The sequence below is a fragment of the Pararge aegeria genome, chromosome 23, assembly GCF_905163445.1.
Source record: "Pararge aegeria chromosome 23, ilParAegt1.1, whole genome shotgun sequence".
Classification (NCBI taxonomy): domain Eukaryota; kingdom Metazoa; phylum Arthropoda; class Insecta; order Lepidoptera; family Nymphalidae; genus Pararge; species Pararge aegeria.
The window spans coordinates 5875793-5896411 of NC_053202.1; the positions used below are offsets into that span (position 1 = coordinate 5875793).

Genomic DNA, 20619 nt, shown 5'->3' on the forward strand with positions numbered 1-20619 from the left:
CCAGTAGTATGTTTTTGGGAACAGCTAGTAATTTATACTATAAATATATTAATTTAAGTATCTCACTGTTATTTTGAAATATCAGTAAGACTCAGATTGCTAGGTGCGTAGAATTAAGCTACATGCGTATAAGCTCGGTACTCGATTACACATTAAAGGAGTGGACGTAGTTTAGAAGATAGAATTGGACCCAAAAATTTACAAAATGACTAAATTTTCAGTTCAGTAAAAAATCCAAGACTAATAAACAAAAAAAACAACTTTTTCATGTATGATCCATGCGAAATATTGTAATATATATAACTTGTATCCTGGAGACAATTGAACTATTACTTCGAGAATTAATTAGAACCAGTTTCTACCCGTAGGATGTCGTGGGCAAGAGCTAGTAATGACTCAATGTCTCAATACAAGGTAGAATGGAAGCAGCCAGCCTCGCTCTCATCTCCCGCAATATAGCAAAATGATTGTAAATGTTGATGTTGGAAAAGAGCAACTACTGAGTTTCTTGCCGGCTCTTCTCGGTAGAATCTGCTTTCCGAACCGGTTTCCGGTGGTAGAGTCACTACAAACATACATACTTGACGTTTCAAAAGTGCTTATAAAGTAGGCCTACTTGAAATAAATGAATTTGAATTTGAATTTGAATTTAATGTATACTAAGCAAATATAATAATTTAAGTATCTTACTGCTATTTAACCCCTTCTCACTGTGGGAGGAGATCCGTGTAGTTGGCCGGTAATGGGTTGATATGATAATAATGATGGGGACTGCTATTTCAAAATTACCGCATTTAATATTTAACTTATATGATTATCTGAACGATGGCATAACTACCTTATATGATTATCTGAACGAGCGCATAACTACCTTATAAGATTATCTGAACGATCGCATAACTACCTTATATGATTATCTGAACGATCGCATAACTACCTACCTGCAAATTGCACTTGGCAATCTTCAGAACCATTTGCCAGGCATATAAAATTCTTGGCAAACAATAAACAACAAAGCTTTACCGTGTAAAATATGTGGAAAGTAATTTGCAATTAGTTTTCTACACCTCTTCGTAATCCGGGAAACTGTTCTGAAAGTCGTTTTGTAATTGTCTTGTTGCGTAATGGTAATCATGTTCGACAAAAGATCACAAGGTCCTGGGATCGATCTCCGGGTCGGGCCAATGAACAGTATTGGGTTTTCTATCAAGAAATTCTTAGTACCAGCCTGTAGTTTGGAAATTGGCGGTGATTCATCCCCGTGCCTTGAAGAGCACGTTAAGTTGCCTAATCTCTATACGGTCGTGTCGGATCTGCCATCCTGACGGACTATGAGAGCGAGGGAATAGAAAATTCCCCTGTGTTTGCCCACGCACTTGTGCTTGGTATATCTTTCGCGTAGTTGAAAAATCTCTCTAGAGATACTGAAACTGCTTTCAATTGAAGCGTAACGAAATACTGTCGAAGTTATTCCACGTTTATTTATAGGCCCATAAACTTCAACTAGGGTATTAGTAGGCCCTCCGCAATAGAGCTGTGTGAAATGTCCACTCTCTTAAACTATCTATGAGATACTACTATCTATGCCCAGCATTGGGACAAAAAAAAACCGAGAATGATGATGACGTTTCATACGGAGAAATTCAAATTAAAATAAAAGGGCACACGATTAATCTCTATACTTGACAAGTATGCCGACGCCAACATGTCTGTTCCGTCAATTCTAGGACAATGGTGGCATCCAATACTACAATATTATTACACGTAATCTTTTAAACAAGTATGTGTCTTGTGTTAAACGCTTAAGGTTTAATGCCACTGCAGCGGAAAATTGTTACTGACCGATATGTTATTTTAATTGAAATTACACTGTATGTAATTGAAATAAACTTCATAATCGAATGGAGGTGTTTCAAATGTGGACGTGAAAAGCCGCGCAGTCGCCCGTTTTCCACCGTCAGTCGGCACCGTGGCGCCACTGAGCACGGTTGTGTTTAGGGACATTTAATGTTAAGGCATTTCCCGTGATTCCCGTCAATTGTGCATAAAAATCTACCCAGTCAATTTTGGCCTTCCACTTAGCGTGAAGCTTCAGTATTTCCTAAATTCTTAGAACATTTTCGCGTCTTCTTTAATAGATTCGCTTAAAATAGTAATAGGCTTTGACAAATATCGAAATGTGCAAGATCTTATGAAAACCGGCGACGTCAGGGGCGCCAAACCATCGGTGTGTGTAAGTTACGTAACGGTTCCGGGGAAAATCGATAGCTGGGCGTAAATAGCGACCTAGGGTTGAAAACAGCTGGCCGGCAGCCAGCCATGATGCAGCCTTCGGTGAGTGCGAGTTTTTATTGAAACTGTTGCAAATTAATATGTGATACTTTTTACTATTTCACTTTCAGGTTTTTCAATATTTTTTTTTGTGTTATTAATATTTAAACCTCCCCTTTTACCAAATAACAAAACAAAAAGAAAATGAATATAGATATTTTTCGTTGTTATTTCTTTATCACACATAACTTTCTTTTGTCTATTGCAATGGTATTCGTTTAATATTTACTACGTCATAGTATATCGTATTAAACTAATCTGATGATACTCTCTTGGATTATAATTCTCGTTCAGTCTTTTGTTCTAAAAAAACTTGAGTTGACTAATTGCAAACCTGTCGTTCATAAAATAAACGGTTAAAGAGTAAACGGAAAAGGGGTGTCCCCTTTTCTTTATTAATCCCAAAGATATTAATTACATATATTATATATTCGATAAGATACAAGATTTGGTTAGAAAAGACAGCAGGGCAGTTCTAATATTAATGATTTACTAAGCAGTGGCAAAGAAACATATTTTCGTCACGAAAAACCAAGATCCGTTTTTATAAAACCTCATGCTGATTCGTTTGTACTGCTGGATAATCCTGGATAAACTCTTAGTCGCCAAATATTATGAGAGATCTTGAGGCCAGACAGACAGACAGAATTGAGCAAGGTGGAGTATGAACGCAAAACCTGGAGGTACGATCTAGTTGAAGTGGATGTTAGTGAAGAACCTAGTTACCTTCGGACATGTGGTAGCAATTTTCGCTGCAGTTGATATTACGACAAATAAAAAATGTGAACAAAACATCTCAATACAAGTACTGTTTTTACTGGAATGGGTTAAAATGGTACTGTTAATTAGTTTGATTGAGTCTCTGTTAGCTATTGCGTCACCCATTCGTATTTTCGACCCTGAGCCTTTATATTGTGACCGTATCCGCCATTAATGTTAAACCTTGACCTTTTCCTGTAACAGGAAAAAAGCAAATGGTGAAACTTTTCGCCGTTTTCACTAATAACATTTTATATTATTAATACTTACAATATGTTTAGACATATACATTTAATTCTAACATTCCCACATTAAAATTCCACATGCATATAATTTACAAGCTACACAGCACAACATTTGTACGAATGCCTTAGGATCATAGTTAAAAATCGAGTTTCGCAAAAAAAACTATCCTAGTTTTCTACTGCAGTACTAACTCCTTTGCAGTACGGAAGGAATCGTAATAAAGCTATAAAATCGTTATAAAGAGTATCTATATCTTTCTAAGATAGATAGAGGAGTGTATCCTTTGTAATCACTACACTGGTCGGACAATTGATAGTGGGTCTTGGTAATAAACTCCAACTCTTAAGTTGCTGTTATAATTAACGAGCTTTCCGTGGTACAGTTGATAGGTAAAGTTCAGTTTCGTACCGATAAAACCAGCCACTATTTCAGTTAGTAGCAGTAGAAGCTCTAATAAACCATAAACATACCAAATGTTAATATATACTGTTCGAATATAAATACCAAAAAAAAAAATTATTGTCATGTGTACAGAACGTAATACTACCCTAATGATGAAAAGCATCCCATTTAAGCACCATTGAAGTGTTCAAGATATTTTCATACCAATATGAGTATCAATTTATGCGTCATTTAAATATAGAAATTCAATGCGAACTGACAAAAAGGAATACGTATTCAGATACGGTTCATGAATTCTCGCTTTGAACTTTAATGAGTATTTACAAATTCTCTAATTAGGAGCGAAATCGTGGCATTTCATTTATTCAAATACACATACAGTTGAAGTTAAAAAACTTGTTGACTCACTATGTAACTAAAACGCGTGGATTCACTGAGTTGGACAACTCTTAAACTTGGATGCAAGCTTCAAATTCAAAAGTGCCTTCTACAGGCCAATATAAATTCCCTCTCTCCTATGTAAAAGAAGTCTTTTGCCCACAAGTGGGACGTTAATAGTCTAAGGATGGATTTTTTTTCGATAATCAAACACTAAACCTGAAGTGAAAAGTGAAAAGTGAAAAAGTGGGTAGTGAAAGGTTGAAAAATTTTCGTCACAATTTTTTTTTCATTTTTCTACCTGTTAGCTCTTGACGGCAGGCTCATCTGGTGGGATGGTAGTCATAGGAAACCCAAACTCCTTATCGGATTCTACGCGGTATCGTGCTTAACGCTTAGCAGTATTTTTGTTGAGCTCCCACCAGAGCACCAGAGTAGCAAAGAAAATAATTGCTCCTGCCGGTAATTAAACCGGAACCACTTATAAGACAGCACACACCCAAGTGCCAGGTAGGACGTCTGTCTATTGACATCACATTGCTGGATACATATTTGATAGAACATCAGCCATCGTGCTTAAACTCATAATGCTCTGCATTACTATTCCTTGAACTTGACAAAATCCAAACTATAATATTAGATAAAGAGTGTTTCTTTGTTTGTTGATTTGTCCTTCCTTCATAACCTAACTTAGCTAGCAATTGACATTGTATTAGTGAAATAACGGAGAGTAATATAGGCTACCTTTAATCACAAGAAAACCGTAAACAAAACGCGGACGAAAAAAGCGGAACAGCTAGCAAAAAAAAAATAGATTATTTCGATTTTGTAGAATCTTTTGTCTACTTAATCTAAATTACCCCTGAAAACTACAAGATAGAGCAAACTAATTCAAAGGGCAGGTACACAACTTATTTAAAAACCATTGCTTAAAATACTGCAATAGACGGCCGATTAGCGCAGTGGGCTGCGACCCTGCTTTCTGAGTCCTAGGCTCCCTCGATTCCCACAACAGCACAAATGTTTGTGTGATGCACTTAAATGTTTTTCAATGTCTGTGTCTTTATCTATATATTATAAGTATTATAACATAACTGATGAATAATTTTATGAATAATATACCTACGTGTATATTTTTCATAAAATTATTCATCAGTTATCTTAGTACCCTTAACACAAGCTACGCTTACTTTGGGACTAGATGGCGATGTGTGTATTGTCGTAGTATATTTATTTATTGAATGGACTGGTGACTGTTCTGGTGCTGTAGACGTTCATGTGCGGCGGTAATCACTTAACATATGAGTTCAAAAAAAAGTTTCATTCTTTTTAGGTGTGGAGCATCAAAAACCACACCTGAATCGCGTTTATCCTTCGAAATTAAAGCTTATAAACCGTGACAAACCAACATCTGATATTGTTCAATCACAAAAATATAAACCTAATACAAGTCAACTCAATCTTACTTAAAGTCAATTGAAAATTCCATCTACAGCCACGTGATTGTTATCAAAAGCCTTTTACGACGACAGGATTACAAAAGAAGGCTTCAAACGCAGCCTGAAAATGAGATTTATTCAAGCGCCTTCTCTCTTTTTATATGCACTTTTGAATCGTTGAGATCCACTCGTATTGAACGTCAAATTTATTCAATCGATTTCAAGGGTGTCATTATTCCTATTTATTCTTTTGTGTGTGTTACAACGACTTTAACAAGCTACAGATTTTTAACACTTATGATAATCTTAAGGAAATTATTAAAAGAACTTAAATTATTAAGTCTAGGTAGTTTTTTTACAGTAAAAAAAGATATGTTATTTTTGGTCGTATTTCTGATTGTAGGTTTTTCCCTTTATATGATTCAATAAAATTAAAAGTAAGTAAATTTTTCTTAGTTCCTTTTTTTAAATATGGGATACAATAAAAAATAAACTTTAAGTAGACAACTGATTATTTAGATTTTTTTAACACTATTGCACGCCAAGCGAAGCGTTGAGGTGGGTATTACTGTCAGTTTACGCACACCGAGTTATTCTCCAAATTAAAATGACACTTTTTACTCTTTTTATTCTTTATTGCTTTTATAAGTGAATATAAATAGACAAATGTAGAGAAAAAACACTATTTGTAACACACATGATATTTTTAAATCTCTTTTTATTATTTAAACTAATTAAAAAATTGTTTAAAAAGTTCTGTCTTGGACGTCCGTGTGTCTGTATGTGCGGATCCCGTATCTTGTTGTCATGATAACGAGCGAAATACTTCACTTATCGAGTTGGTTTTTATAGGCTTCAGTATTTGGAGGAATAGAAGCCTATTACTTTTCACGGTAGATGTAGTTTAATTATTATTTACAAATAATCTCAATTTTATTGTTATGAATGAGATTATGAGGCGTGCACTTTTGGATTTTCCAACTGTTTGTGTATGTATCAAATTTAAATTCAATACAAATCTTTACTTGCGTTATTTAAAAAACTATAATTTAAGATAACATGTTCCGTGCTACAATCTACCATTCTATGGCATGCAAATTAAAACAATACCGTAATATTAATATAATTTTCCATTTTAAAGTAATAATCAGCATATGTAGATAAATATGATATCAATATTGTGAAAGTCAATAATTATTTCCAATTAAAATAAAAACGCTTAAGAGGAGACCGAGATCGATCCCCGACCTGTCACTTTTGGCTGCTAAGTGCGTTTTTAATTAAAGCAGTTAAATATCATTTGCTTTAACGGTGAAGGAAAACATCGTGAGGAAACCTGCTTGCCTGAGAGTTATCCGAACTGTTAAGACTGTGGTAGGTAGACTACGGCCAGAACCCCTGCCTTTCTGAGAGTGAGACTCGTGTCCTGAAGTGAGCCGTGATGAGTGGACGATGATGATAACATTTGATATAGCAGCCTTTTTTTTAGTATTTTTTGGGTGGTGTTCCATTAAAGTAGTTATACCTATAGATTCATTCATTAACAATGTAGATACTCAATTCAATTCAATTCTTGTTTATGGCTTTTGTCTGTGCCAACTGGGCACAAGGTACTTCGCCAATGTCTTGTAGATGAAGAAGGCACGAAGGAGATTGATCGGTGAAACTAATGAAAAGTTAAATATGTACCAAGAAATAGTTGTGATTAGCTAGTTAGTTCTTTAACCTAAGGCAGCACAGACAACACATGCATATATATCTAACACGGATATTTTTTATACATTATTCTTTAATTTTATTACTTACAATATATTTACATAAAAATCTACAATAAGGACTGAAAACAAACATTAAAAAACATTTAAGACTCAAAGGAAATGTAGGTACTCTATTGTTGCATTAGAAAAAAATCACATATGATATCTGTTGACGTCACTAAAAGAAGCTTCAACAGATATTTATTATCTGTATAAGCTTCACATTAAACATGGCGTAAAATCTCGCCACAAAGTCGCCCTCATATTTACTGAGCTGGCGACCTCATTTCCGAGATACGTAAACATAGATATACACTGGTACTTAGTTTATATGTAAACCTAATTCGGAAATCCGTATTTAGGTCGTTTGATAACGTAAAGCTTACCATATCGCGGGTATAACACGGATGTATAGTTATACTTTGTGGTTATACCATACGAGTACTTCAGTTCGTAAGCTCTCCGTGGCTATCTCGTTTACGAAACCAACGTAGTTTTATTTAAAATGCAAAAGTGACATATTCCACTAATGGGCAAGGTCCCATCACCTAATTGTTACAAATGCAATGTAAAGGACGTGCATCATATAATAGCGGAGTGTGGTACACGGTGCGAGGCCGCGAGGTTGGATTTAGTTTTAGGAGAAAATTTTAATGTAATTAATATAGGACTGTGTTAGGACTTCTGTTGTATAAGTGAACAGTTAGACGGCTTATATTTATTGTAAATATTAATTTTAGTTTGTTATTATTATTTTCCTAAAGGCAAGAATGCTTTATAAACTTGTTCTATTAGCGTTGAAGCGGCGATTAAACTAGTAATAGTTTCTTTTTTTTATTTTTAGATTCCATTGAGGTTACATAACACGTTGTGACAAAACCCCTTTAAATAAATAGGATTTAAAAAAAAACGTAGTTTTATACATTTTAAGACTCAACGTTGGGCTTTAAATGTCAAAGCGTTGATTGTCCACACAGTTTTTAATTAAACCTAATACGGATATCAGTTTACAGTTGTTAGTCTTTTTCCTTGGCTACGCGGGATTTTCCTAAGGAAAAACTGTTTTGTTAAACTCATAAGGTCCTGGTAAGATTCTGTATTGAGATTTTCTTTTAGACGTTTTTATTCCAGTAAAAGTCAGCCCTTGACTGCAATCTCACCTGGTAGTAAGTGATGTTGCAGTCTAAGATAGTAGCGGGCGAACCACTTTGGGAGTATAGTAGTCATACCCCTAATCCGTTTCTACGCAAAATCGCACCGGAACTGAATCGCTTAGCGGCACGTCTTTGTCGGTAGGGTGGTAACTAGCCACGGCCAAAGCCTCCCACCAGACCAGACCAGAGAAAATTCGGAAATTATAAATTCCCAAACTGCCCCTGCCAGGAACCGAACCCGGGATCTCCTATTTAAATTCACAGTGCTCACCGTTGCGTAAGGGCGGTTGTCGAATTTTTGTCTAAATTAGTAAGGTCGTCGTCGATAATGTAAACTTTACCATAACGCTATATCCCCAGATGTACCACACAGATTCATCACACAGTTTCATCATCATCATATCAACCCATTACCGGCCCACTACAGGGCACGGGTCTCCTCCCACAATGAGAAGGGGTTAAGGCCGTAGTTCACCACGCTGACCCAGTGCGGATCGGTGAACTCCACACTCCTTTAATAACATTATGGAGAACTCTTAGTGATATATTAAAATAAATAAATATACTACGACAATACACACAGTGCCATCTAGTCCCAAAGTAAGCGTAGCTTGTCTTATGGGTACTAAGATAACTGATGAATATTTTTTATGAATAATATACATAAATACTTATAATATATAGATAAACACCCAGACGCTGAAAAACATTCATGTTCATCACATAAATATTGACCAGCTGTGGGAATCGACCCCACGGCCTTGGACTCAAAAAGCAGGGTCACTGCCCACTGCGCCAATCGGTTGTCAAATATTATAATTATTAGAACGTTTTAAGCAACATAACTTAGAAAAGTTAGAGGTGCATGCTGGGATTGGAACTCGGCCCAACGAAAGTAAAGCTGATAAAAAAATGTTATTCGAATAAATCCAACCGAAATATTATTAGTACAAGGACTCCTCAATAATACGGCTGGCTTGTCAAAACGCGATCTATTCTATTCACAACACAAGGAGCACTTTCACGATTGGATCGAACATCTCATCGCACTAAGTACACTGTTAGGCGTGTGCGTGTAGCAGTGGCGTGCACTTCATACATGCACAAAAGCTCTGTCTACCCTAACATTTAAATATAAGATGAAGAAGAAGAAACACGTATAACATACAGGAAAAGAAACAGTAAGGAGTAAGTATACAGTTCACAATGTAGACATGCAAAGGCGGCCTTATTGCTGCTAGCAATCTTTTGCAGGCAACCTTTGTAGATAGGACTTACAGCAGGAGAACGGGATAGTGCCAAGAGTGTTGATACATAAATACCAAAATGTAAAGATACAAATACATAAATAATTTAAATAAATATACGTAATATATAAATATAAAATATAAAATTTACATAATATATATATATATATATATTATAAATTTATATATCTTTATATATATATTTCTTGTGTGCGTGTGTATGTCACTGAACTCCTCCTATGCGGCTGGACCGATTTGAATGAATTTTTTGGTATACGTTTGTGTGGCACTCTGGATGGTTTAGATTCACAAATTAGCCCGACAGATGGCGCTGGGGTCCGCTAGTATATACATATATTTCTTGTGTGCGTGTGTATGTCACTGAACTCCTAAACGGTCGGACCGATTTGAATGAATTTTTCGGTATGCGTTTGGGTGGCACCCTGGATGGTTTAGATTCACAAATCAGCCCGACAGATGGCGCTGGGGTCCGCTAGTAATATATATAAGTAGATATCTGTAAAGTAGAGAATATAACTGGCATCGGAGGAGGATTGTGCTATTTTATACCATTTTACTTCTTTATGCCTACTCTGATCCAAATTCGTGTGTTATGTGTGTGTATGTATCACTCCTAAAGGAATAAAACAGGATTCATCAGTTCATTCATCGTTAAAAAAATTAAGTATGTTTTTTTAGGTTTCCGAACCTGAACAGTGCCTATTACTTAGCGTACACTGACAGTTTGTCTTTCCATACGTCCTAGTCATAGGGGTCTCGAGTGGTTTGCAGTCTGGTTTTAAGTGGGAAGTTCCGGGTTCAGTGAATTTTCTCTGTTCTGGTCTGGTGGGAGGCTTGACCGTGTCTAGTTAAAATCCTACCGATAAAGACGCGAGCTAAGCGATTTAGCGTTCCGGTACGATGTCACGTAGAAACCGTTTAGGGATATAGGTTACGTACTCCTAACGGCGATCATAACTTATCAGCAGATTAGATTACAGTCAACTAACTTGTAGTAAAGAGTTGAAATTTTCACTGAAAATAACAATGCATAAAAATAAGAATAAAGTTGTAATTTAAAGAAGGGTCAAGGAACGAGTTTTTTGACCGATCTTAAAAACACATAGTAATCGGTCAAAAAACATCGGTCAAAATCCTTGGCACGAAACCCTTTGTCTACAATCCCAGTTCGGACTAAGCTGTTATTTTTTCTTCCTAATTATCGTATATATGTTATGCTCTAAAACTCTCTGGCTCCAGTCACATTTGGGCTAAGAATTTTGACGAGAATCATTTTAAATTTTAGTTAATGTTTTATCGCCAGACCTTTTAATCTATAATACCATTGATTTGGTCAAACCATCTCCTTTCTACCATCGAACTGCGAGGCACCGAAAGAATCTGCACCGTTACGTTGTTGAAATACCATCAACACGTACGAAGCGTTTTGCTTCTTCCTTTCTGATCCGCACCGCAAAGGCCTGGAATGCCCTCCCATCTTCCGTCTTCCCTGATGCCTATAATCTGGGTACCTTCAAATCAAGAGTGAATAGGCATCTTCTAGGCAAGCGCGCTTCATCTTAGGCTGCATCATCATTTACCATCAGGTGTGATTGCAGTCATGCACTTGTCAATATACTTAAAAAAAAAAAAAAAAAAAAAAAATACTGACAGCCACCATCATTTCAACCGAATGACGTCCACCGTTGGACATAGGTCTTTTGTATGGCGTACAAACTCCACGATTCTGGACCGCATGTATCCAGCGGCTCCCCGCGACTCGTTTGATTTCGTCTGTCCACCTCGTTGGGAGTCGACCAAAACATTGACCCCAGCGCCCATCGGTTCTCCGAGCTATGTGCCGAGCCTATTGCCACTACACAGTTATTTTTTTATCGCCAGATAACACAACAACAGACCCTTTTAATCTATCATACTGACAGTAACTTAGAAATATTCGAAATAAAAAGTTTACTGCACCATTGATAAAAAATAATAATATTAATTTAGGTACCTATTTACATAACTGGTAACAGCAACTTATCAAATTCTTTTCTGTTCTGTTGTTTCTTATCGGTTCGAGTACTTTTTTTTTCTTCATGACAGCAATTGATTTAATTTAACCGCACAGCGCCGCTTACACTCAAAAAACTATGCTTTTAGTATACGATGTTTTTCCTCTTAGCATGGGAGGCCATCCGTTCAGTCCGTCCAGTTTACCTCTTTAACTCATATAAGACAATAGTAATGTAACTTCATGATATCCTAGTGTCCCTGGAGAAAAAACTACGATAAAAACAAGTCTTACTAAAAATATATTTTTTTATTTGAACACGCTAAAATGATGTTTTTTTTATACGATTTACGACAAATTTTTGAGGAAAGTTTCCGTTAAGTAGTAGCAAAAAAGTAATGGGGCAAGCGTGCAACGTGCCGCGGTGGGTAGAAGTAAATTGTGTAGAATAGCGTATAAGATTTGATACCGTAAACTAAATTGAAGCTGTAGGCAGATGATTACATAAGGAACCTCTAATAAAGAAAAAAAAAAGCTTTTTTGATGCTAAAAATACAACAATGTTAAGATAGTAAAATAATATTTACTTAATCGCTTTAAGACCCTCGAATAGAATCACGATGAGGGAAAATGTAGTCCCCGGTAAATATCAAACGGAACAGCTTTAGCTATATTAAAGAAGTTTCACTTTAAAAATAGAACTGCTAAAAATAAAAAGTTTATAAAACTATATAAAGTCATTTACTGCAAAGGCCGAGAAAAACCTAATTCTCCTTGAATTGTAGACAGGAAATTTTTTCCTCTTTGTCAATCGTGACTTTCTTAAGGCTAAAGCTTAAAGTGGAAAGCAAAAGCAATTTCTAACAAATAAAGAAAAATAAATTGTCTCATCTCATCAAGACTTCAAACACGTAGCGCCGCTGTAACATCTAAATTACAATGTTTCATGTTCAACGTCTCATTCTATTATGTTTAACTTCGTTTCTCTTGTTGATATCTTCTTTGTAAGAATCTACACACGTAAATAAATCGGTAATGTAAAAGCCTACTATTTTTTTATGTAAAATGATGTATAAAACGTTTTGTAAACAACTCTGCATTTTCATGTGTTCGTATACTCTATTGCCGTCACGGCAAATGGCGGAACGCTCTCTTATGCCATCAAGCCTCGCATATATATTAGTCTTGTATTTACATTCTGTAATTATCATAATATAAATAAAGAACTACAAATTCTAAATTCATTTATTTCAAGTAGGTCTTTGGAAACGTCAAGTATGTCTGTTTGTAGTAACTTCACCACCGGTTCGGACGGCAGATTTTACCGAGAAGAAGCTGGCAAGGAACTCAGTAGTTACTCTTTTCCATCATAAGTTTACAATTTAACAATCATTCTTCTATATTGTGTTTGAATAAAGCGGAGCGGCTTGCTTTCAAGCAACCCAGTCACTAAGAAATTCATCAATGGTGTAGTAACCTCGATGAAATTAATTTGTTTTGATACACTCTTTAAGCATAGGTATTCAAAGTTAAATCTAAATCTACCAAAGTAAAATATGTGTATCAAAGGGTACCGTTGTTAGTAGTGCCTATCGATTCTCCGACATATGCACTGCTGTAACCATTTTAACTGTGCAACTAGCTGAGCTATATCTCCAGTTCTCCTGCGGATATCTTAATTCATTATTAAAATTATGTAGATACTTTACATAATTTTAACCTACCTTACCTTCATCTTTCCATTACTTATAAAGTATTTTGAGCCTTCTAATCAGGCCTATAGTTAGCGACCAAAGAGTCATAAGTAATCACGCCAAATTCAGTTGCGGAAGACTTCACGATTAAACTTCACATAATCCTTATCCTTAGCATAATCCAAAGATATTTTACGTACTTATTAAATGTTTTTGCATGTACAAATAAAATTCATAATCCACGTCATGCGTTATTAAGATTTTAATGACATGGAAAAACAAGGCCGCGTCTCGGGGAAATCGTGACGCGTAAAATATGTTTGCTGATAAAGCCGTTTAAATGAAGCTCGAGTATTCCATTCATTACTAGACGAGCACTCAACCGTAAAGCTCCCTATTAATTCTTGGTCAGATTCTGCAGATTTGAAGCTAAGTGATGCGGTTATGGATAGTGTCGGGAAAATTAAACACGAACCTCTTAAGCGAGGCGGTGTACGATTATGGAAATTTTGTGAGGAATGCATCAGCGTCATGAATTCTTACGTTCGTAAATGCTGGTGAATAAATTATTGATGAATAAACCTAAAATCGATGATAGCCTATGGTAAGGACTTCGGCTTCACATTCTGGGGACCTAGTTTGAACCCTGTCCTGACCTTTTGACTTTTCGAAGTTGTGAGTGTTTTAAGCAATTAAATATCACTTTGATTTAAAAAAAAACGTGGTGAGGAATCTTGGTGGCCTCCATAATGTGCTTAAAGGCGTGTGAAGTTACGTAAATATTCGTCATTAACAGTTATTGTTTTCTAAATTGTGAGTTCTAAATGTAGTTCTGTCCTCGTCATTTTTTTTTTGTTTTGTGGAAAAAGATGCCCGTATTGTTAGACTTCTCAATTTAGTTTAATTTCGAGATTACTTCACAGCACACTTGATACCATTATCATTATATTTATTGTTATACAGTTGTTACAATACTATATCAATATATATATGGATAAACTCGTAGGTACAATATACTGCTATCTTATTATTATATACAGTGGCGTGCACTTCATACATGCGCAAAAGCACTGCCTACCCTAAAATTTACATATAGCTCGTATGGGAGTTTCGGAAATCCAATATTTCTGCTGTATGCATACCTTGGTAAGAACCCCATTGCACTCCACTGATTATATATACAGTATTATACATTTAATTTTAAGGTAGTTTGCTATGTCAAAGTAGCTTTAATTATGGCTTGTCAAAGAGAATATTGTACCAACACGTTATTGAAAATTGGAGGTCCATTTTCATTTGATTATTAAAGTAAAACTGTCATTAATTAAGTGGCCTTTTTTTGCCAAAAATCGTCAATCACAATAGTTATTATAGGCTGTAGACACTAAGTACGTAATCGGATCATATTCCCCAAAGTCCTCGAACCGACAAGCCGAACGCTAAAAGCCCGCAGACCGCAGGCTATTGTGGCCTGATGCCGAGTGACTTGGAGAGCTCTCGAGATGTCGACATCCGATCCTGCTAATAAAAGGGAGAGAGCGGTTTTCCTTGCAATATTTTCACTATCACAAGCAATATTTATTTTTCATGTACAATGATGGATAATATTTTATTACTGGCTGTTGTCCTCGATATCGTTCACGTGTATTCCGGTTTTTTTTAAACCGAGGAGAGCTGATAGTTTCCCTGAGATGAGTGTGCTATTCCGAACTATCTTCTATCCCTGTGCAAATTTTCATCCAGATCGGTCTAGTTGTTCTGACGTGATTTATCCACCCAAGCTTTCTCAAACTTAGTAAGATTTTAAAATGATAAGTCAATATCATCTGTGTGTTTATAATTTTTTAAACAAATGCGTTTTGTTTACTATCTTAAAAAAATAGGAGGCTCTCAATTTGATTGTATGACCATATTTCTGACTGTTTATCAGCTGTTAAAGTAAAATACACATTCAGAACCCTCATTCAGCCATTATTGCATTCATGTATTGTTTTTTTTTTTCTCGGATTGATTTTAACAGCGTAAATCAGCTACATACAATCAGAAAAAAAAATGCTTCAATATTAGTCGTGTACACGGTTCCTATATCTTCTATATTCTGTGGTAAAATATAGTCGACAGAAAAAAGTATAAGTATTCAAATTTTTTAATTAAAAATTAAAAACATGACTTAATCAGTATAACTTATTATTTTGGTTCGGCTCCCAACGAAGTGGACAGATTACATCAGGCGAGTCGCTGGGAGCCGCAGTTTTTTTAAACTGCAAAATGCCTGGAGAGTATAGCGGCCATATAAAATTTGAGGACAGGTTTTATTTTACAACGTTCTTAAATTGAATCCGGTCATGTTACGCTCCCCTTTCAGCATAATCCGGTGCCCAAAATATCACTGTTAAAACATAGTTTACATATGAATTAAATTAAAAAATTGAAAAAAACCCTGTCCTTCAATATTCTGTACATTATTCTAATAGTCAAGCGGTTTTATTTGTTACCCATATTAAAGAAGTTATTAACTGGACTAATTTTCATCAAACATTACTAAAAAAACTACCGACTAATTCACCTTTCAACAACAAGACAAGTCAAACTTATAACGTGGGTTGAAAAGTGATCAGAAACATTATCAGAGTGTGCAGAGTGAAATACCTCTAAAGTATTGATCCGGCGTGAGTTTTCTATACAATATAATACACAGGCGTTGGTGTTCCGCATAGATATTCTGATATGAACTTTAATGCGTGGATTTAGAGTACAAAATAACTTATATCATACAATAATAGAGTATAATGATACTTCAATATGCTATCTATCACAAAGAAATGTATGAAACAAAATGTACCCGGTACATTCATATAACATTCCATGATTTAAATCATCTGTAAAAGATTCTGAAAAAGTTAACTTAGTGCTAACATTCAAATGTCCTCAATGTCCTAATGACTATAATATCAACCAAACGGAAGATATAATGTTTTAAATTCTAAACTAAGATTATCGTGGTTAATCAACATTTCTTAAATAAAGTTCAACGTGTACATACCACGATAATCGTGGTCCCGTCGTGAACACGATCCATGCAACTGGGTCGAAATATCGACAGATCCAAAAATATTATCGTGTTATGTACTCGTTGAACTATATTTAAGAAATGATATAATGTTGTACTGAATTTCATAATAACACTCCTCCTGGTCTTTTTTCGGATCCCTTCTGCGCAAATTAGTTTACTTATCACAACTATATTTTCACCGCTCGATGCGTGGTATCTGTATCAATTTCAAAAATAGAATAGAATGTGAATTTGAAAAAAAAAAATGCTATTCACGCGCGTTTCACTCCCACAACGTCGCGACTACGCGAGGTTGCGAGGGCTGGCTGTTTTAATGTTAGCATTAAATTGACGGTTTCAGAATCTTTTATTGAGGATTAATATTTGGGAGTAGATAAAGTCTTGTGTGCATCTGTTCATAATTAGGTATTAAAACACGCATGTGATAAAGCCACATTCGTGTTTTAATAATCATTTTGACGACCTTCCTGGCGCAACGGTGAGCGCTGTGAATTTAAGTAAGTAGGCGGTCGCGGGTTCGATTCCCGGCAGGGGGGGGCAATTTTCTATTTCTGAATTTTCTCTGGTCTGGTCTGGTGGAAGGCCTCGGCCGTGGCTAGTTACCAACCTACCGACAAAAGACGTGCCGTTAAGCGATTTAGTGTTCTGAATCTGTTCAGAGTAAGTTAAGTAAGTAAGTTCTGATGTCGCGTAGAAACGAAACCGATTAGGGATATGACTACTATACTCCGTAACAGGTTAGCACGCTACCATCTAAGACTGCATCATTACTTACCACCAGGGGGTATTGCAGTTAAGGGCGAATTATATAAGCTAAGAGGTAGGTTTCAATTTAACCAATCACGGCATTTACTGTATCAACGTTTATTTTTAACTATGACTTAAAACGAAGCGCACTTTCATTTTTGAAGTGAAACTCTTTAGAATCGTTGTGATTTCAAACCGGATGCAACGGAAAAAACGACAGGTAAGAGACACAAATACAAAAATGTGTAGGACAGAGTGAGATAGAAAACATTATACAAATATTTTTTTTACCTATTCTAGTTACCATGGAATATGAATAATAAATTTATCCCACTAGTTCTGATACTCTACATCCACCTCAATCTCTCGTAGGCTACTTTTCAGAAGTCACACTTCCGCCTTGTGTGAATATTTTTTGCACAGGTTTTTTTTTTTAGTAAAATTTAAATTTTTTTTACCATTTCCTGGTTCATTATCTTGTACGATAGTTTTCTACGGGTGGCAATCTGCCAGCTTGATACAAAATTGACAATGAATGAACAACTGTTACTAACAAACGAGACGAGATCTATAAACCATCCCATCCCGGTATTTCAATATAATATCCGGGATTGAGTTCTCTATTAGCACAAAATGCTGTGATATTTTACCACACCGCCAGTGGTAAAACTACACTTTAAGCTAAAAACGGTAAAATATCAACAAGTTTTTGAGCTAAATGTATCCAAATAACTTAAAGCATAAAAACTTTATTCATCTCTACAGTTTGCACGCTACAAACAGTAGCTATTTACGTCATACAGCTATGACGTCAGGGAAACTGAATCAAACCCAGTGAGTGTTATTACCTCTAGAGTCCGACTTTCTCGTAGAAAAAGCACAATTTTATTCAAAGGCATCATTCAGATGGATTTGCAGAGAGCATATATCGATTTAATATACCTATCGTTTTTTTGTGTGCCGTGTGGTCTTCAAAATACAGTTGTCACCACCCCTCCCCTTCCCACTGGTGTCCTAGGAGGTAACTAGGGGAATATAACAGAGAATGGGAAGTAGCACCCTCTGTGCTACTACAATTTGACGGTCAATTGGCGCAGTGGGCAGCGACCCTGCTTTCTGGGTCGAAGGCCGTGGGTTCGATTCTCACAACCGCAAAATGTTTGGAATGTTTTTAGTGTCTGGGTGTTTACCTGTATTTTTTAAGTATGTATGTATATTAATCATAAAATAATTCATCAGTCATCTGAGTGCCCATAACACAAGCTACGCTTGCTTTGGGACTAGATGGCGATGTGTGTATTGTCGTAGTATACTCGTATTTATTTAATAATCATTTACAAATATTACCAACCTCTCCCAACTGTGACACATGTGGTGTAACAGATGATGTGCATCATTTGCTGATGGAATGTGCTCGTTATGACGTAGTTAGGAACCAGTTAATTGCATCTTTAAATCTAAACAAGTTGCACGTTGGCGTGTTTCATAACCTATTAGGAAGACCAGACTCCATCGAGGCGTGCCACTTGTTTAGATTATTTGCTGATAAAATGTAAAGTTAATGTTTATTAGGTTACAACAGGGCTGACATGCCGCTGTTCTGTAAAAGCCTTTAAAAAATAGAATAAAAAAAATTAAAAAAATATTACCAACCCGTCTGACCAGCCTAGTGATTATGGGCAACCCACATAGAGACCTTGTGGGACTGTTATAATATATTATTTATTTACTAGCGAACCCTCGTGACTTCGTCCGCGTATGTGTCAATCGAGAAGGTAGAAAAGATCTGATGATTATTTTAATCATCGTGTCTAGCTTTGTACCTACGATTATTCTACGATGTTTACTGAGTTAGTAAGTTGCCATTATTTTAGTTGAAACGTACACACATACATCCAACCATACATACATCCTCACAAACTTTCGCATTTGTAGTATTATTAGGATTAGGATGGTACGCATGCATTCGATGAGCGCTGTTAATTTAATGAGGAGGTCCAGGGTTTGATTCCCGGCAGGGCAGTTAGGGAATTTATAATTTCTGAATTTTCTCTGGTCTGGTCTGGTGGGAGGCTTTGGCCGTGGCTAGTTACCACCCAACAGACAGAGACGTGCCGCTAAGCGATTTAGTGTTCTGTCGCGTAGAAACCGATTAGGGGTATGACTACCAAACTACCTAACAGATTATCCCGCTACCATCTTAGACTGCCTCATCACTTACCACCAAGATAGATTGCAGCTAAGAGCTAACTTTTATTAAAATAAAAAAAAAGTTAATCAATACGAAACACGTGTTTCAAAGCTTCACATGTTAAAGCTTTCGTAGCTTGCTTTACGTAGGCGGGTATAGGCAGAGAAGCAAAATTCCTTAATCCCATGGGAAATCAGAAGTCGGCTGGCATCCGCTAGTGTAACCTAAATCTTTTCCCATCCATTTTAGCGCTGTTCTGGGCTTATACAATTGATGGTTTTCATTGCAGTGAGATGATGATAACTTTATTCGTTAAGTAAGAACTAAAGCTACGAAGTCTCCAAACGCATTCCAACAGAAAATGCGAACAATCTGACGCGGGTATTCTGTTTTTTATCGCAAATAAATAGTGTGTTACAGTAAATTTATAAAGTGGGTAAATAATTTAACTTTTGATAACTATAACTTCATATTTGCCAGATATTTATGATCGTCATGATCATTGAGTTGGTGGGTATTTGGTATAAATACGACTGCATTATCGATGCAGCTCAGTCCTACATGGACTCGAACGATGCAAAGATACCTCCCGGTGTCTTAGTCGTTTATCAAGTGACTTATGACATTAAGTAAGTGCAACCAAGTTATAGCGCGTGTAATCCTTAAACCTCTTCTTTATAAACGTGGCGAGGGTTTAATCGACCTTTATTATTCCGATAGTTATACAATGAAAATTAAGCTTAATTTGCTATATTCCGCGAAAAACTGGTGTTTCTGTGTGGTGTAATTTCTTAATCTTTAAACCACACAGGTTCTCCTACTTTACGCGGAGTATAGTAAATTAAGCTTAATTTTCATTGTATATCATGGAACTCCGCAAAGTAACGACTGCTCCTATGTCACGGTTCCCGGGCCCTAACTTAGCTAGTTAAAATAGATAGATACTTAGGAAGATAGCCGCGTAAACATCCTCATTATGAAATAGAAAAATTAAAAAAAAAATTACCCCAACAATGGGATGGCTGAGCTTGGTGAACTCCACACAACTTATCAAAGTGTGGGGACGAGCCGCAACACCGCTGCACCAAGACTATCAAATTATTATTTTTCTTAAGTTTTTTGAAGTACACAGACCTCTGTATTTAATACGGCGCCCAGGTGGGGAAGCTCTGGGATATATGTTTATT

The 20619-nt window shown here is 36.1% G+C and overlaps 1 protein-coding gene across 1 annotated transcript in view; it reads left to right on the top strand.

Annotated features, from left to right (window-relative positions):
* The first annotated feature begins 1977 nt into the window (after positions 1-1977).
* Positions 1978-20619, top strand: part of LOC120634295 (probable sodium/potassium/calcium exchanger CG1090) — a 50295-nt gene continuing 31653 nt past the window's right edge. The window contains exon 1 of the mRNA XM_039904786.1: positions 1978-2334. Within this exon, the coding sequence (XP_039760720.1) occupies positions 2320-2334 (15 nt within the window). The 5' untranslated portion in view covers positions 1978-2319. The remainder of the gene's footprint in view (positions 2335-20619) is intronic.